Source organism: Lissotriton vulgaris, chromosome 3_2, assembly GCF_964263255.1.
Source record: "Lissotriton vulgaris chromosome 3_2, aLisVul1.2, whole genome shotgun sequence".
NCBI classification, from domain to species: domain Eukaryota; kingdom Metazoa; phylum Chordata; class Amphibia; order Caudata; family Salamandridae; genus Lissotriton; species Lissotriton vulgaris.
This window is the reverse complement of record NC_141690.1, coordinates 60,045,785-60,065,658: the sequence shown is the minus strand read 5'-3', so window position 1 is coordinate 60,065,658 and position 19,874 is coordinate 60,045,785. Positions and strand designations below refer to the sequence as shown.

At 45.9% G+C, this 19,874-nt stretch overlaps 1 protein-coding gene across 2 annotated transcripts in view; it reads left to right on the top strand.

The window, feature by feature from the left end:
- TBC1D19 (TBC1 domain family member 19) overlaps positions 1–19,874 on the top strand; it is a 989,099-nt gene that overhangs the window by 751,154 nt on the left and 218,071 nt on the right. For both annotated transcript variants that reach the window (XM_086964506.1, XM_086964505.1), the window contains one exon: positions 12,219–12,263. In XM_086964506.1, coding sequence (XP_086820632.1) covers positions 12,219–12,263 — 45 coding nt within the window. The remainder of the gene's footprint in view (positions 1–12,218; positions 12,264–19,874) is intronic.

Sequence of the window (19,874 nt, the reverse complement as noted above, 5' to 3'; positions counted from 1 at the left end):
TTTTGTGTGTTTTCACTATGTTACTATGTGTTGTGTGCACAAATTATTTAGCCTGACTGTTCGGTGCCAAGCTACCATAGGGTGTTCATCGGTTAATTGAGGGTGTGTATCTGGCTTACCCTGACAAGGATGGTGGTCCCTATTTGGACAGGATGCATACATCTGCCAAGAGAGAGAGACACAATTTCTAACAGTTTGTCTAGAAGAGAGGACAAACTGAGTAGCACACAATTAATTGACTTTTGGAGCAATCAAGGGATCACTCTCTTTTCTTTTAAATGCAATATAAATGTTGAATGGTATATGTGTAGTTGTTTTGATATTGTCTTCATTGGGTATGCACAAAACAAAGTAGTGAATAGTCACCTAATAAGAAAAGGAAGACAAACAATCAAGGATCATGTTGCAATCAATATTGATGAAAATCATGAGTGAAGATTAAGTACATAAGTACTAGAAAAAAGGTTTGTGTGCTTTTTTTGTTTAAAGGAGTATGTATTTGTGACCTGCTGGAGTATTGCTATTTATTTCCATAATTGTAGGCCCCAACCCCAGCAGTCTGATATGGGCTACACCTTTGAAAATGTACGGCATGAAGAGTTAAGCACGCATCAACAAGCTGAGATAGCCCTTTATACTGAGCAGCATTCCCAAGTGTGAAATTCACAATGTTTTGAAAGGCAGTAACCAACCTAGCTTTTACATGTTCTGCCACTACATACTTATATTCTGCGTATTGTTGAACAATGCTGTGTTTCACAATCACCCAGGACTAAGACCTTCTATTAGTTTTCGACAAATCTTTTTTTATTCTTAGTCCCAAAGTCAAAGTGTGATTATGTGACTATTGCCTATATTTCAAAGCTTGTCCATTTCTTCTATGCATCTTCAGGTAACCTTCTCTGCATGTGCGTGAAAAGAAGAGAAACGAAAAACAAAATAGGACCAATGTCAAACTCTAGATCGACCATGGATAAAGCCATCAGATCTTTAACTGTGCTACTCTAAAAGACAGTGTCGCTCAAAGAACCGTTTCTTATTTTGGCAAGTCTTGGCTCTTGCATACTGTCATCCCCCACTCTACAGCAGGCTTCTCCGAAGAGTCGCTCGTGAGCTACTGGTAGCTCTCCAGCTACCTACAGGAGTATTAAATTAGAAGCTTTTGCTAGATTGAATTGATGTATATATAATAAAATTGAAAAGAGTGTATTCAAGATCCAAATGTGTATATTTTTAGAACTCATAAGCTGATGACTTGAGAAAAATTATAAACTTTATGAAATAAATGTAAAGCTGATAGTTGCGTGATATATCATGCAGCATCAAGAAGACTTAAAATGCATATTATTACTTTGGTACTAGGTGTATTACAGCTATGGCTGTTATGTATTACCCATGTAGAGGCATTACAAATTGACGAAACCTTTTTTGTTACATCACAGTGGCAACCCAGAGTGGGGCACCAAGGTGATCACTGCTAGTTGTCTTTCATAGGGTGGTCGCTAATGGAAACTTGTCTGATATGCTCACTATTACAATAGTAATAACATTCACTCTGGATGATATTAATTGAACATAAGTAGCTTTTATTACAGAAAAGGTTGGAGACCCCTGCTCTACCGCAACCTCTTAAAGAGCTTTAAGAAAAATGCAAACATCACACCCATCCTGATAGAGCTCCACTGGGTCCTCCTCTTTCCAGCCACACTACAAATACAGCTGAATCAAAACTAAAACCATCACAATGGGCCCCTTGTGTATCCGGCTGACAAGATCACCACTTCTGATGGCTCTCAGCACATACTTAGCTAGGATTCCTTGGAACACTCTGCTGCACAGCACTGTCAAGCACCAGGACCCCTGCGGCATTCCTAACACCCCAGGGCAGTGTGGGCCCCCCTCTGGCGCTTTGGTTACTTTAGGGAGTTAAGCGCAGCCCACACTGCGGGGAGCAAGCGCTCCTCCTGTTGTTGACACCAGGCAGAGTTGAAGCCCCACTCTTTGGGCCAGGCAATAACGATGTAGCGCTCATTAGGCACTAAGTCCCAAGTTCCCTAGGGCAAAGCTGGGCACGGGCAGGCCAGCACGACCAACTGCCTGGAGATAGCAGCTGGGTCCCACAGCAGTTCCTCCTGATGCCCACCAGTCCTTCTGCTCCTAAACAGGCACAAGTAAGCACACATCATGGGGTCACAACCCCAGTACTTATACCTCATATGTCTTTGTTCTCTTCCCCTGGCACTGGCTTAGGCCCGATTCAAATCAGTTCTGGGGGGCACCCCAACCTTAGTTTACAGGGCACAAACACCCTCATTGTCAGAGTAGGTCCTGGCCCCAGACACACCATAGGGGGGCGGAGCCTGCATTGAACAAGGCAGGTACAGACCTATTTAGGATCAGGGGCTACTCCTCCCACTGCTCCAAATACAGATCTGTTTATTCAGCCTAACGCTGACTCACCCAGCCACTCTGGAGCCACGCACCTCCCCAGTCCCTGTCACTCTAGAGCCAGACATGCAATACACAAAGTGGCATTTCTAAAATAGTGATAATAAATGTGTGCACACCAGTATGCAGCATTTATTATTACTATTCCAAACATACCAAACTTGACCACGCTGCTCCTCTCATATTAGAAATTACCACTGAAACACTTATCAGGGACTCCCCAATGCATTCCTATGAGAGGACAGCCTCACAGCAGTGAGAAAACAAAATGGCTGTTTCTCACTACCAGGACATGTCATACAATTAAGGTACATGTCCTACCTTTTACCTACAATGCACCCTGCCCATAGGGCTAGGTAGGGCCTACCTTAGAGTTGACTGATATGTAGAAAATGGGGATCACAGACGTGGCACCTACTGTAGGTGCCACGTCACAGCTGCAGTAAACTGCGCACAGGCCCTGCAACGGCAGAGGCCTGAGACAGGTTTGAAAGGCTACTTTGGTGGGTGGCGCAATCAGCGCTGCTAGCCCACTAGTGGCATTTAATTTACTGGGCCTGGGTATCTAAGATACCACTTTACAAGGGAATGGTAAATTAAATATGCCAAACAGGCATAGACCAATCTTACTATGTTTACCAAAGAGAGCACACGCACTTTACACTGGACAGCAGTGCTAAAGTGCCCAGAGTCCTAAAACCACCAACACCAGGTCAGAAAAAAGACTAGGAGGAAGGCAAAAGGTTCAGGGATGACCCTGCAAAAAGGGCCAAGTCCAACAGCCTTCCTTCCACCATGTACAGCGCTCCGCTGCCTTTTGTCTCGGTACATGCTTTACAAATATCACAAACAAACATGCACACTTACATGCAAAAGGCTGGAGAAGCTGAACTTTGTTCCACAGCGTCTTTAAGTGGGTGCTTCTGACAGTGTGTATCAGGGCCGGACTGGGAACCGAAACCGGCCCTGGCAAAGTGCTCGGCCGGCCTCCCCCTCCCCCCAGAGGGTTGAATTGGGGTGTGACTGTTCTGTTTACAAGGGCTGGTTTTCGCCGATTTTGTTACAGGGCCGTTTTTGCAGCTATGCTGCAAAAAACGGCCCTGTAACAAAAACGGCCCCCTGGGGCCCAAAACCGGCCCCCACCCATGCGGCCGACCGGGGGATTGCCCGGTGCCCGCAATGGCCAGTCCGGACCTGGTGTGTATACAACAGATGTCTTAGTGACAGTGTAGGACTACCACCCCTGGAGCCAGGCGCGCGCGTACACACACACACACGCGCGCACACACACACACACACACACACACACACACACACACACACACACACACACACACACACACACACACACACACACACACACACACACACACACACACACACACACACACACACACACACACACACACACACACACACACACACACACACACACACACACACACACACACACACACACACACACACACACACACACACACACACACACACACACACACACACACACACACACACACACACACACACACACACACACACACACACACACACACACACACACACACACACACACACACACACACACACACACACATATGATGGGAAAATATAGTAAAATGTGTAAATATAGTAAAATATGTAAAATGCCCCTTCCCTTTCCGTCGTCACCCCTTCAGCGTCCCCATGTTCCCACACAGCCCCCTCACTATGCCCGTTTTAAATGATCGAGTGCTTAGCAGCACAGCGGGCTAATATATCGGGAAAACAGGAACCATCCCCCAAATTCCTTGAGGCTGCATTCCTGCATACCCCAGGGCTCAAGTTCACCACAACATACAAATAAATTCTCACAGATTGCCCTCAGATTTCAATAATTATCTAAAAGTGTCTGTGGACTCACAGTTAACCGAGCCCATCTCACTAATTTAGTAGATAGTCAGACGTTCGTGTCCATTATGTGATGAAGTGCCTAAGTGCTAGCTTTGATGTCATGGTTGGAGACATGGGCGTAGGAACTATGGGGGACATATCCCCCCCAGATTTTGGAGTGGGGGGACATGGGGGGGCAAGGTTGGGGGGGGCGAGGGGACAAAAGAATTTCCCCTCTCCCTTCTGTTATGCACAGGGCCATTAGCAAGCGAAAGCGCTACCCAATGGCCCTGTACTTGACGTGTGATTCACCTGCCTGCAGTCAAAGAGGCCACCCGCCCTCTGCCCTTTGTTATTCTGCCGTAAGGCTTGACCGGTCTGAAAAGGGCAGAGAAGGGGAAAAACTCTTGTCTCTTTTCCGTCATTCCCAGAGAAGGCAAGGGAAGTGTCCACTTCTCCTGCTCAGCCTCTGGTAGCTTCCCTTCTCTCCCCTCTCCCCTCTCTCTCTCTCCTTATTCCTCCATCTCTTTCTGTCGCTGTCTCGCTTATCTTTATGTGCGGATTTGAAAAGACAGCTGTTACATACTCTCGCTTGCCTCTCATTTTCTTTATTTGTTCCCCCGTGAAACGGATCCAAAAATGAGCAGAACACTTTAGCTGGAAATGTCCTAATTATCTGACAGGGTTCTATTCCAAAGTACAACCTCGGGACGGAGAGAACAAAGTATCAAAATAAGAAAAAATATTAAATAACCAAATAAAGCAATACAGAGTGGTCAGCAGACAGGCCAGATTGTTATTTGCACCTTAGCGCTGCTTTACAGAGTTTTCCAGTGAAGCACTACTTTCTTTTTATCTTCTTTCTTTGAACAACATTGTTTCCCCAGGGTGGGGAAGTGCACCATTCATATAGGGACTGCAATACCTGGTTGAGGGGTGGACTGGAAAACGTTTAATATGAGCGTTTTCAACTGTTTTAATTATTTTAGCCTATAAAATGTGTACCACAGATCTGTGTTGAGGGATTTGCTCTTTTTTAAACCAAACTGCTTATATTTTATAACGATATAAGCAATGGACATTGAAACTGCCCTTCCTAGTCCTGTAGTCATGTCCAAAACTTTTCAGGAAAAATCACTTTCTGATTTCTGAATAATGAGTTTAAAACATTTAAGGTAACCTTGTTGTTCCTGCTTACATTTCACATGCTTTGCTCATCCTTGCCTTCAGTGTTTGCTTTTTACAGGGTGTTGTTACTTTTTTTCAGGCAGCATTTTACTCTTGTCCAATGTATACTTTGAATTGAGTCTCAGCACAATTGGGTTGTAGCTGAAGGCAGTGCCAATTTAACCCAGTGGGGTAGTATGGTGTTCAGTGGGGGACAGGATGTGGCACTCTGGCCAGAGCTGCCAAATTTGAAACTAGAGCACCATTTTCAGCCTTCATGACCAGTCCACCAGTCCACACTCCTGACAGAGCTCATTCCGATGCTACACCTTAGAAGGCCCGATAGACCTTAGAAGCCCTGGTGTCTTAGCACCAGCAGGGGGACCCTAACGGTGGCAAGTGTGGGTTAACCTTGAAGGCCTGTCCACCACAATCCATGCAGTTCATCTCCAGTCTTGCGAGCAGGCATAAGAAGAAGCACACACTAGAGCGATAGTGACTCTGTCACTGAGGTCACAAGACCGTTGAGGCCAGTCCACCTTGTCATTGGTACCTCCATTGGACTTTTTCAGCACTAGTAGTGCAACTTACCAGGGGTTGGTAATGTTGGATTTGCATGCACATTAAATTCAGGGGGTGATAATAATGTTAGTGGGACTGCCACATCACCGCATCGTTGACAGTCCCACCACCATTGATGACTGTATTACTGCCCGCCATATTCCAATGGCGGGCGGTTCCCTGGCACTCGGAGAGACCGATCGCCACACACACTTCTCCCTTCCATAGGGAAGGGAGAAGGCTAGGATCCTTGTGTCTTGCAGAAAGGAGAGAAAATGGTGTATCTGGACTTCAGGAAGGATATACAATGCAGAAAGGGCCGGAATAGCCACTTCGGCATTTCCTTTGTGGGCTGCAAGCTAATGATGCTTAATTTAAGTTGGTGTCTGCAGGTGAGGCCAACTGTATTCTTTGTTAGAGACCGGTACATTATTTAAACCATCACACTGTAAAACTGAATTTGAGAAAGGCATCAAGAGTTGTTGGCAGAAGGAGGAAGGGAAATATGGAAAACAGAATAAGGAGAAAGCAAAGATGAGAAAGAACCTGGAAGAGTGAGATAATGTGGAGGGAGAGTATGTTGGTAGATAAAGGAGGCAGGAGATGAAATCAGATAGATAGCCTTGGTATTCAACAACCCAGCTCCGACACAGATTCACTCACTACCACCCTTTAATAGTGCTGCCCAAGTCTCCATACCTACTCTCTCAGACGCATTCAATTAGTTATATAGCGCCACTCATACCAGTGCAGGGTGTCAACACTTTACATCATTCACACTACACAGAGGCAGTCAATCATAGGTGTGTAAATCTGTGTAAAGGAAATGTTAAATAAAACTACAGGATGTAGGATTCACATGTCATCCATACTTGTAGACAGTATTGTTTAAGAGTGCTTGGTCTGGATGTTGGAAAGTGGGTTAATAGTATGGGCAAATGTATTTCTGTCCCCAGCAATAAGGACACTGCCTCAATATGCCATCTAAAACTGAACTCGGACAAAATGGAAGTCCTAATCTTAGGCTCATCCCCCTCTGCTTTGGACGACTCATGGTGGCCACCGGCCCTGGGAAACGCACCCAAACCAACGGACCACGCACGTAACCTGGGCTTCATCCTGGACTCCTCCCTCTCGATGACCAGACAAGTCAATGCCGTTTCCTCATCATGCTTCAACATCCTACGCATGCTCAAAAAATATTCCGCTGGATACCCACCGAAACAAGAAAAATGGTCACCCACGCACTAGTCACAAGCTGACTGGACTACGGCAACACCCTTTACGCTGGAACCACTGCCAAACTACTGAAAAAACTCCAACGCATCTAAAACGCCTCAGCCAGACTCATACTGGACATCCCCCGCCACGCTCACATTTCCGGTCACCTGAAAGACCTCCACTGGCTCCCCGTCAACAAGAGGATAACGTTCTGACTCCTCACCCACGCACACAAATCCCTCTACGGCCTAGGACCTGAATGCCTAAACACGCGCCTGTCCTTTTCCTCCCCCACCGCCAACTTCGTTCGTCCAATCAGGCCCTCGCTGCTATTCCGCGCATCAACAGATCCACCATGGGGGGAAGATCCTTCTCCTACTTAGCGGCCAAAACCTGGAATTCTCTCCCCACCCACCTCCGCCTTACACAGAACCACCTCTCCTTCAGAAAGCCACTTAAAACTTGGATATTCGATAAATAGTACCCCCTCCCCTCCCTCAAGCGCCTTGAGACCCTCTGGGTGAGTAGTGCGCTATACAAATCTCTGAACTATTTTTATTATTATTCCAATCTTTATTTCGGCCATTGGCCATAAAAGATAAACAATAAAACATATGCAATCACAGTAAATCAACATGTATAATCAATCAATACACACTTTAAACAGTATAAAACATTGGAATTACATGTTGCTAAAAAATGCCTTAAAAACTATGAATCTTAAAATTAAGAGGGAGCCTGCGTCCTTAAAATACGGTTGGGGGTGTGCCAGACATTAATGAAAAATGTTGCCAGTGCGAACACAGTTGGGCCTGTAACATCAGATCTTAAAATCCTATACATTGGGGCATACTCCCTACAACCCATGTTTCTAATCAGTGGAAGGAGCCAGTATTTCCTTGCAACCTTGTAAACTGGGCAAAAGAGGACCACGTGTAAATCAGTTTCCTCCGCGGCATCACAGGCCGGACACTGCTTAGTGGTGGGAGGTGATGACCAGGAGCTGGTAAAAGATCGAAGGGGCAGCGTGCCATATCTCCATTGGAGAAACAGCTTCCTGGCCAGCACAGGGGAAATGGCATCTAAAACCCCCTCAAACCTGTATAAGTCCTTACTTTGTACAAATACAGAGGATAGTGACCCTTCACCCTGGCTATCTAGGGCCCTAGCCAACTTTTGTTCATGATATGCATTGGCCAGGGATTTCTTAGAAATGTTTAGTGCGGCATTAGCAGAATCAGTCCATAGGTCAGAGAACCCCATTTTCATACAAGTATTTTGGATGTATTTTATCCAGGGGATCCGGAGCGCTTTCGGGTGGGTCAATAGCTCCATCAATTCCGCCCTGTAGGCTGCAAGATCGTTGCTACTCCACAGCCTACGCCAGAAGGTCATGGGTCTCAAACCTAATTCATCGGCTATTGGTCGTAGACCCAGATCTAACCTCAAGGGGAGGAGCGGGGTGCTGGGCTGAACTATATAGCTCCATACCAGTCTTTGAAAATTATTCTCATGCTCAACCCTTGCTAGCTTGGCTGTTAGCAGGTATGTAAAGCATTTAAAAACACCAATTCAGTAAATAATTAAGACACAACACAATAAAAATCCAACACCAATTTATAAAATTAAAAAATATTTTTTTCTTTAGAATGAAAAAAATCGAATGCAGGGAAACGGGAATATGACTTTTAACATTTTTTGCACGATATAGCACATAGAAATGTATATCCCCTTTAGGTACATCTGGTCATGCTGGACCTGCTCAAAGTCAAAGTTTCAGGCCGACCATGATGAAGCCCTGCAGGGGCTATTCCTTGCGGTTGGTCTCGGTCAAAGTTTTTACCTTCTGACTTAGAAACTTTTCTGGAGCTTTTCTTCACGGGGTCGTCAAAGCTCTCAGCCACCCCTGATTCGGTGAGGGTTCGCCAGCTTGTCTTGCAACAAACTCCCAGTCAAACTTATGGAAGTCCAACCTGCGGAGCTTTCCAGCGGTACGAGCTAGGGATGCAGGCTGGCACACAGTTGATGGTGGGTGGCTTGGCTCTCATGGTTGGCCCGGTCACCTTTTCTAAGTTCAGAATTGGAAATGTTTGCAGAGCGTTTTCTTGCAGGGTCCCTCAATACTTTTCACTAGGCCGGATTCGGTGAGAGTTCGCCAGCTTGGGTTTCTACCTATGCCCGATCAAACTCTGGAAGTTGGACCCCTGGAGTTTTTCAGCCGGAAGAACCTGGGCGGCAGACCAACTCATGGTTGATGGTTGTCGGTTTGGCTGGCCAGAATGAGTCGGTCCACTTGTAGAGCTTTTTACCAAAGTTGCTCCAAACTTCTCCAAACCTCTGGAACTTCTTCCTGAAGTTTTCCAAAGGGTCTCAAAGTGTCCAAAAATTACTCCACGGGTCTGGAATCTCCAAGATGGTCCTAGAAATGGACTTCAGTTACCACAATCCACTTGGACAAAACCCTTTCAAATTCACTGGTAGTTCTCCAGGCTGGGGTTTCTTGGTGGGCCAGGTTAGCTCTGTTAACCTTCAGCTTGCAGGGAGTCCACTCTTTAGTCATTTTGAAGCAAGGTAGTCCATAGGACTGTAATTCCAGATTGTGCAACAGACACAATCCTCAGTCCTGAGCCTGGTTGGTTCAAATCAAACTCCTCAGCAGGGACCCTTCTTCTCCCAAGTTTGAACCAGCATCATCTGAGAGGCTTTGTCCCTTTCAGATACTTATTCCAAGTTCTCTGGGTCAAGAAGGAGGACACTCCTGTCCAATGAGGTGCAGGGCAATGCTCCAGGGTATGACCACATCCTCTAAAGTGGGGCATTATTTTCCCAAAGAGAGCATCATTTCTCCAAAATTCATCATGGCTAATTTTCCAGCAGAGGGAGCAGAACTAACTCAACCAGCCTACAAGATGGCTTCATATACCTAGGTCCACTCCCCTTACATCTGGGAATTCCTCCTTAATCCCCCCATCCGGCTGTGGTAGAGATGTAAATCAGAACTTGCTGGTAATACCCAGATTTAAGTTGGCAACCAAAGGTGGAAAATCTCTTTTCCTTTTAGGCGCCAAGGCCTGGAATAAACTCCCGTCGCAGCTCCGATCGATGCCCAATGAGAGCCACTTTAGAAAGGCACTTAAAACATGGATTTTCTCCCTTACTGATGTTGCTTGCAGAGCACTGGTGTAAAGCACATTGTGACTAAGTTTGCCTCCATTTCCCCCCAACCTATTCCATCTGAGTTGGTGTTGAGCGCCAAGATACTCCTTGGAGTGGTAGCAGCGCTATAAAAATGTACTTTACATTACATTACATTACATAAATAAAAGTGATTTTTCCAGCTTGTCTCATTCTCTTGAAGAGCATCGTTTACTACCACTCCCCCTGGCTCTGGCGTTCCTATGCCCAGCAACCTCTACTCTCAGACAGGCCATCTAATTCCAGGGGTCATTTATCTCCTCTTCAAACAGCCAGTCCAATCCATTTACCTCTGACAAATCAAGGCAGGGCACTAAGGGCTGAATTGTGGCTTGCAGACAAGAAAATCTTATAACTTCTTGTCTGTACATTTTAAAATAAATTCAACAATATCACATTGTTGAATTTATCATTAACATTCGTCTGGGTCCTTTAATCCTAGTTGTATGGCTTTCCTTTCTCCAGTTATTAATTAATAACCTCTTGCAATGTTAACCTATGGGCTGGGGATCTGCAATGGAAACATTAACTGGCCAATTTCTCCAGTACCAGGGCCTGTATAAGGATCCTCCTTATACCTACAGGACTACAGAGTCAGGTACCACCAGTGCCAGTCAGCAAAAAGTTGGGGAGTGTCCAGGGCACAGATGGCTTTGCAACACTAGAGAAGCACAAACCCAGAATTTAAAACATAACACCATGGTTGGGGGTTCTCTTTAATAATCAGAATTGATTTCTGTCCTAATGAACCCATTTTCAAACTTTAGGATAATGAAAGACTGGGTAAAAATCATAACGTTCTAATCTATACCTTGCAGTTTTCATGCAGTTCTTTGATGACGGTTAATAGCTCACTCTTCAGTGTTAGGATTTTAACTTATAAACTGCAAATAGCAAAAGAATCTCTCAGACAAAAGCAGTATCTCACTGACCTATTTACATTATATGCATTTTGTGATCTGCGTGGTACACGATCTTTGTAGCGGGCATATTACCCCACTGTGGCTACCTTATCATGAGTCAAAACTTCCAGTACTCAGACCTCTGATCTCTCTCAATAAAGATCATTAATCACCGAAGTTATCTTCACATTTTTATTATTTCCTGAAAATTTCTGGAGACCAGGAATGCAGCAGCAAGTACTTTTCAAGCCATAATGCACTTACAACCATGATGCCCTCACCCGAAGTCAGCATCCTTTTTTGCTTGGTGCATGAAGATGCTAGATTCGTATACATTTTTTTTTTAACATTTGGTCTGATTACTATGTGAATGTAAACAACAATAAAGCATACATGCAAACTGTGACTACATGCCTGCTTTTCTCAATATTTCACTTCAAAACGATGCGAATGTATTTGTTCAACGGGTGGTGATTTGTATAGGGTCAATGGAAAATCCACAAGGTTGTCCCTGTCCCCCCCAGAATTTTAGTGTCTCCTACGCCCCTGGTTGGAGAAGGGGTCAAGCTTTGTTATCGAAGCGCATTAGCTAGAGGGTTCGCGAGGTATTTGCGTTATGCTATGTCTAACTGCCATGGTTTTCAATTGCTTTTATTTTAAACATTTAATTCTTTTTTGTAATGCTTGTGACTTCTCAGTGCTGACCATTTTACCTAACAGCAAATACCCGAGACAGCCAAATAAATGCCCTAATTCTGTACTTACTCGGAACTTTTAAAGTGACTTCAGTTCCAATCTTAGATAATAATAATATCACTCCCTGTGATGGTGTCTAATTGTCATTTTCAATTTCAGGAAAGCTTGGCTTGGAAGAATATGCTGTTGTTTATCCACCTAATGGTAAGTGTTCTGCAGTATTATGACCTCCTCTAGTGGCAGCGAATAAAATTGCATGAAATATAATGTATTAGATGTGGAGACAGAATGAGATTGATGAGGTTGCCCATGAATTTATTTGGCGGTTTTGTGAAGCGCTGTGTATGTCCCTTCGGTATCTTCAGGGTGCTGACAATCCATAGTCTATCTATATAACAAAGGGAGGTAAATTGAATAGTTATTTCTTCTAGTCAACCTATTTGTTTTTCTCTGATTCCTCATTGGACATTGCCGTCTCCAGCTTTCTGCTTTCCCTTTTTTTGTTACACGGGCCTTTCGAATAATTTGTTGTTCTTATCTATATTTGCAAAAACGTATTGATAGTATGCGTTTACTGGGGGGATGGCCCGACAAGAAGAAAATATACCTAATCAGTGGTTTGGCAGTTGTTGGTTCTAGAATTATCCTCCAGGTTTCGATCCATTAACCTCGTGTGAGTGTAGTACATTCTTAGAGACAGCTTTAGTTTGTTCTCCAGCCTGTGGAATCCCAAAAAAGAATACAGTGAGTCAGTGGGGGATGGTGACATTTGAAAGTGGTGGGCCGTGAAACAATTGTCACTGCACTGCGGCGATAGAGCGTAGCGAGCGAGCCCGAACCACCTACGGGGAGTTGGGGGGAGGGGGGAGGGGGTTCTTTACTGCAACAATAGAGCAAAGCACCACGGAGCATACCATGCAAAGCGCCAAGAGCACACCCAATCCATGCTCCTAGCAGGTCATACAACGTGCAACCCCAAGAGAGCATTAAAAGCTACACATTCAGTGCACTAAACCAATAGAGCACCTGCTGTCAAGTGCCAGCCTAAAGACAGGAGGGGAGGATGAGAACACCTCACGCACTGTTCTTTAACATTTTAAAAGTAAAACCTGAAAAAGCACGAATATTAGATCATAAAGAGGTCTGTTGTTGTTTAAACAAGGGCCATATTAAATTGTTCAAAGTGTTCTACTGAAAAAAACTGGATTAAAGAAAAGCGTTGCATTGTGCACTGCACCCAAATGCTCCATTCAAATGAACTCTTTTAAGGTATTCATTTTCTTCAGAGAGCTTTGATATTAATAAACGTGTTTATTGTTTTCTAAAAATTAATAAAGGAGTTTGGCTAGTCAGGCCTGTGATTTCCAAATTCTTTCTTGTCTTTGGCTCACTGAGCCCAGAGCCCGCAATGTACGATTGTCTCAAGGAGTAAAAACAGTGCTTCACGTGACAAAGGTAAATTTCCATGATGATTGAACACACATATTTGCATTTAGTGACGAGTGATATTACCATCTCAGAGTATAAAGTAACGCCACATATCCACACAGAAATGGTGTGTCTGGGCGCATTGCAAACGGCCCTAGAGTCTTTAAGTGAGGGCCTGGCTGGAGAATAGGCAACAGTGCAGCATGAGGCGAAGACAGTGCTGTGTTTAGTCCTGTGAGACTGTGAGAGAGAACACGATTCTGGGTCCTCTGGGAATCCTTCCTGTGGGGCCAAAAACGCGGGCTCTGCTGCTGTGCCCCGTGCCTGTCAAGGCTCCCGCCTTCTGCAGACGGCTGTGAGAGAAGGAGTGCTCTGTGCATACTTGCGTGACTAAAATATTCGCATTTATGTAATACATTTCTCCCTCTTCGACCTTTACCGCTCTCTTTTTTAAGAAGGTAAACTCGCATCGAGTATTTTTCTGTTCGCTCCGCCCCGTACTATGATGCAAGCGGATACGACACTAATGTAAAGAAAGAGAAAAAAAGGTAGTTGTTTTTATTATGAAACATGCTTCGGCATTAATAACACGGCCCTCCTACGTAGGACATTAGTAATGCAGACATACACAACAGCTTCGGCGAACAGACCACGCACCCTACCACAGAACCAGCGCCCCCACCATCACCCTCCACGCCTGGACACCGGTCAGCAACGAAGACACCATCCGCACGATGAACACCATCCACTCCGGATCGCCAACCGACCCATTCCCCCACCACGTCTTCAACAAGGCCGAGTCCGTCATCGCACCCTATCTCCCGGACATCATCAACTGCTCCTTCAACACCTCCACCTTCCCGGAAAGCTGGAAGCATGCCGAACTCAGCGCCCTATTGAAGAAACCTTCAGCAGACCCCACCGACCTCAAGAACTACTGCCCCATCTCGCTCCTCCCGTTTCCTGCCAAAGTCATCGAGAAGACCGTCAACAGACAGCTTGCCGCCTTCCTCGAGACGAACGGATCCCTAGACCACTCACTGTCCGGATTCCGAGCCAACCACAGCACCGAGACCGCCCTCATCGCAGCCACTGACGACATCCGAACCCTACTCGACAACGGGGAAACAGCGGCCCTCATCCTCCTGGACCTCTCCGCAGCGTTCGATACTGTCTGCCACCGCACCCTAGTACAAAGCCTCAGCAACGTCGGTATCCAAGAGAAGGCACTGGAGTGGATCATCTCGTTCCTTGTCGGAAGAACCCAGAGAGTCTGCCTCCCCCCGTTCAGATCCGAGGCCACCAAAGTCATCTGCGGTGTACCACAAGGATCATCACTCAGCCCCACCCTCTTCAACGTCTACATGAGCCCCATCGCAGCCATCGCACGCCAACACAACCTCAACATCATCTCCTATGCCGACGACACCCAGCTGATCCTCTCCCTCACCAACGACCCTGCCACCGCCAGAACCAACCTACACGAAGGGATGAAAGAAGTAGCCGAGTGGATGAAGAACAGCCACCTGAAACTGAACTCAGACAAGACGGAAGTCCTCATCCTTGGATCATCACCCTCTGCATGGGACGACTCCTGGTGGCCCCCGGCAGCGCACCCAAACCAACGGACCATGCACGCAACCTGGGCTTCATCCTGGACTCCTCCCTCTCGATGACCAGACAAGTCAACGCCGTCTCATCATCGTGTTTCAACATCCTACGCATGCTCCGAAAGATCTTCCGATGGATCCCCACTGAAACCAGGAGAACGGTCACCCAAGCACTCATCACCAACCGACTGGACTACGGTAACACCCTCTACACCGGAACCACAGCCAAACTACAGAAAAGACTCCAACGCATCCAGAACGCCTCCGCACGACTCATCCTGGAATCCCCCGACACAGCCACATCTCCGGACACCTGAGAGACCTGCACTGGCTCCCCGTCAGCAAGAGAATCACGTTCCGTCTCCTCAACCATGCACACAAGGCCCTCCACGACCTGGGCCCCAGGTACCTCAACAACCGCCTGACCTTCTACACCCCCACCTGCCAACTGCGATCGACCAGTCACGCCCTCGCACACATTCGAAGAGCCACCATGGGAGGAAGATCTTTCTCCTACCTGGCAGCCAAGACTTGGAACTCCCTCCCCATCCACCTCCGTCGTACCCAAGACCACCTCTCCTTCAGGAAGCAACTCAAGACCTGGCTGTTCGAGCAGTAGCGGACCCTCCCCCCCAGCGCCTTGAGACCCTCCGGGTGAGTAGCGCGCTATACACATTTCTTGATTGATTGATTGATTACACCTTGTTGGACATGTTCCTTTTTCAGTGCTTCAATGCTACTCAGGGTGCAGGTGCGCATATTTGCATATGCAAGCCACTGCTGTGCTATTTGATTGTGAATACTTTCAGCCGCGGCCGGCATGCTCAGGGAAACACAAGGGGGCCGGGGGGGGTTTGGGGGTGTAGGGGAGAGGTGTTCACGGGTGCCTGGTGGGGAATAGTACCTACTTTACTCCCCTGGAGTCCTGGGTACCGCGCTGCCTCCGCTCATGGATGGTGTGTAAGAGGTGTGGGTGTGGAGAACCGCAGCCTTAAGGCCCGGCGGCGCAGGGTACGCCTAAAATCCCCGGGATTCACCTGCCTTGTCAGAAACAGAGACACAGACTCTTCGTCCGGCGTAGAAGATAGTATTTATTAGCTGCAGCTAGTACAGTGGTCTTAGAAGTCGTCGGTACAACGAGGTTCAAAAGACACTGCCACTTAACTCCGTGGCGCACAGGTTTATATACGATACAATACAATGCAAAATGCAATCACACAAGAGCATGAGCTATAGGCAAAGGTTTCAAACAATGTTTTAAGACTAAAGCAACTCAAGTTTCCCGGTTTCGTTTGTCACTCGACCCCTTAAGTACATTACAAATGAATCCACACAATTCGATTTACAAGTAGAGAAAACACAGCTGCGTGTTGTAGAAGGACAGTCGTGAAACAGGAGAATGCATGAGACATGTAGCGAAGGACAGCAGATAAGATAACCTAAAGGAAACAATGGTGTGAACCAACAAATAGTCCGGACAGGGATTAATCAGCTCAGACAGGAATTAGTGTACTCGGCCAGACCCTGACACTCGTTGTAAACATAAACAAAGAAGCCACCTGACACGCAAAGGCAGAAACGACAAAAACATTGCGTTCGCCAAGCTGCCTGAGTGAGGGCAACATGAAATGGTGGCGATCACAAAATGGAGGCTGAGCACGAACGAATTAGTAATTTACAGAACCTCAGACCCTCCTTTTGCCACTACTCAGGCAAAAACAAACCAACTCATGCTAATCTGAGTCGGAATCAACACTGATATTCATAAAATCCTCAAGCTGTTGCTGCACCATCATCCTAATATTCTCTGTCTTCTGAGTCAGAGATTGTGGAACACATAGAGTAGCCAATAGGCCACAAACTGCAGGACCACATTGGACGCATAGGCAACTAGAGAATATGATGGCCAAAATTGCTCCAAGGAACGTTAAGATCTTCCATCCCTAAGTTGAAAATATTCCCCAAAACCATCTCATAAAAGACCAATCTACTTCGTCCTGATGAATCGACTCGGAGACCGTGTGCAATTTGGAAATGGCTTGGTATACTGCCGGGGCGTCATCTGGAATATAAATGCAGCAACTAGATCCGATCAATCTACAGACACCTCCTCGATCTGCTAAGATCACATCTAGCGCAATCCGATTTTGCAACGTCATAAGTCGGTCTGCCTGAAGTTCTGCTGTAATATTACCTATCGCACCTGCAGTAACATTAATAGTGGTCTCAACTACTCGAACCAGTTGCCTAATGTGTCTGCTGTTGACCATCGAGCCCCAAAAGGGAAGGAATCCTTTAAGGAAATCTCCTCCCTGTTGTTCTGCCGTATCTTTGGCATCAAATACACCTCTGCTATGTCTAACTCTGTGGTGGTCTGACTGAGCCGTATATGTAGGAGGAAGAAGGAAAGCTATGTATCAAGTTCCGTAAAAGTTAGAAGGGAGCCAAGTATAAGCTCGGTCATTACAGACAAAATACATTCCTTGAGACGGAACTAGCGAAGGTAAATCAGGGGATCAGAAAATATAAGTGTATAAACATTTCTGCTTGATATCGGCTTTCTTGCTGTTGACTTGGAGACAAAAATGACCTTGATGGGGCACAGTCCATACTGGAGAAGACTCACCCTTCTTAGTTTTGTCACCAAGGATAGAAACATAGTGGGTAACATTCCATCCGTCATAAGCTCTCTTCTCATGTAACGGAATCTTGTTCTTCTCTATAATCTTAGCCATTACCACTATTCCTTTAATCAAGGAGCTATGGATACAATTCAATCCGTTCCCTGAAGTCCTTACAGAGCTTCTAAGTCTGTTGTGGTATGCGGCCAAAAACATAGTCAGATAAGCCCAGGCTGAACCTTCGTATGAGAAGGGAAGAACCAGATATGGCATCCCCTTTTGTGTATTGTGTGGCATAAGTCCGCACACCCAACAGTCAGTCATATTGATAGCCAACTGATGTTGGTGCAACAACTGGACGAACGTATTGTTCATATATTCGGCACATCTTATTTGTTCATGAGGGGGTAGAGTATGCATTTTGTGTGAAAAGACAGAAAGACGAGGAGGTAAAGAAGTTGTAGAATTAGCAACATTTTTTAATTGCAAACATGTACGATCCAACCTCTGCAGGCTAATAAAATACACAAAAACATAAGAACACACAAAGTTACGCCAAATCGACTACGCAATAATTTACAATACTTCGATCTCATTTCCTGCTTCCTATTATCCCTACCTACAATTGTTGTACCGTCCATCTTTATCTAAAAAAAATGACGCTAACGGCAATCTTCCTTAATCACTCAGCTACTCACTTCTGTATATCCTGAGGCACCTGAGGCGCTAGCCACTTACTAAAAGAACAAAAATCAGGTTACTGTCTGAGTCTCCTACCGTGACCCTGCGACGGAGACAGATGGCACATCTAGTACTAAATATCCCACCAAAAAGGAACGAAAAGTCAAAAAGACCCAAAAAGGTGTCTCTAAGCAATAAAGGAAAAAAAAATTTTCAAAGTGTTCAGTTTTCTTTGTTAGCTCTCGGTCTTAAGTTGTAACGTGTTTTGCTCGGCACGGTCTGATCCTTGAATAGGGTTTCTGGATCGGTAGTGTCTATTCGACGATGTACAGGCACAGCGGCTTGGAGAATATCATCATCTGCTTTTTCAGACTGAGTCCCATAAATTTGAGCATCACTGAAAGGAACAAAACAAGGAACCGCTGCAGTGTCCGATTCCGTTACACCACTGCGAATCCACTGGTCGAAGGGTAATGGCAGTGGCACCTTTTTACAGTACATGCCATGCACCCAGTTGCGCTTGCCAACCACTTTCACAGCCGTGCGGGTGACGAGCAAAACTTGCGTAGGCGCAGACCAACGAGGCTCCAAGTTCTTAGTCCGTTGAAAATTCTTTATACAGACCCCGTCACCGGGCAAGATGGTGTGACCTGGGTCTGTGGAGGCCTCTGGCAAAACACTTTGTACCTGTTGGCGAATAACACTTAATTTAGTAGTCAAGTCATGCAAATAGTCAATTAGCAGAGGATATGGTATGACTGAATATCTTTTGGGGCGGGGGACGCCCCAAACATTAGCTGGGCGTCCAAATACCACTTCATATGGGCTAAGTCCCATACGAGAGTGCACAGTAGTTCTGGTTGACAAAAGAGCCAGGGGCAAAGCATCAGGCCAGGCAAGACCCGTACTGGCTTGAATCTTGGCCAGCTTAAGCTTGAGTGCACCATTGTAACACTCAACCAGACCTGCTGATTGTGGATGGTTTGCCGCTTGGAATTTCTGTCTAATACCAAGACCAGAACATACTTTCTGCATAATCTGGCCCATAAATTCACTTCCATTGTCACTCCAGACAATGCGCGGCAAACCAAATCTGGGGAAGAACTCCTTAATCAATACTTTAGCAGTCAACAGAGCAGTGTTATCTTTCAAGGGGTAGGCCTCTATCCAGCGGGAAAAGGCACATACCACCACCAGAACATACTTCAGGTTGTTGCATTGATCCATATGAATGTAATCGATCTGCAACACCTCAAAAGGATATGACGGGGGAGCAAAATAACCTGCCGGAGTTGGGGTACCCCTTTCCTGGGTTATGCATTAAACAAACAATACAATGCTTAACCACATTTTCTGCACATTTCGGAATTCCTTCATTCTGCCATACCGGAGCCAAGAGCTTACATATGCCTTTTGCACTAATGTGAGCTGGATCATGAGCCATAGTCACAACTGGCAAGCGTCCGGTAACAACC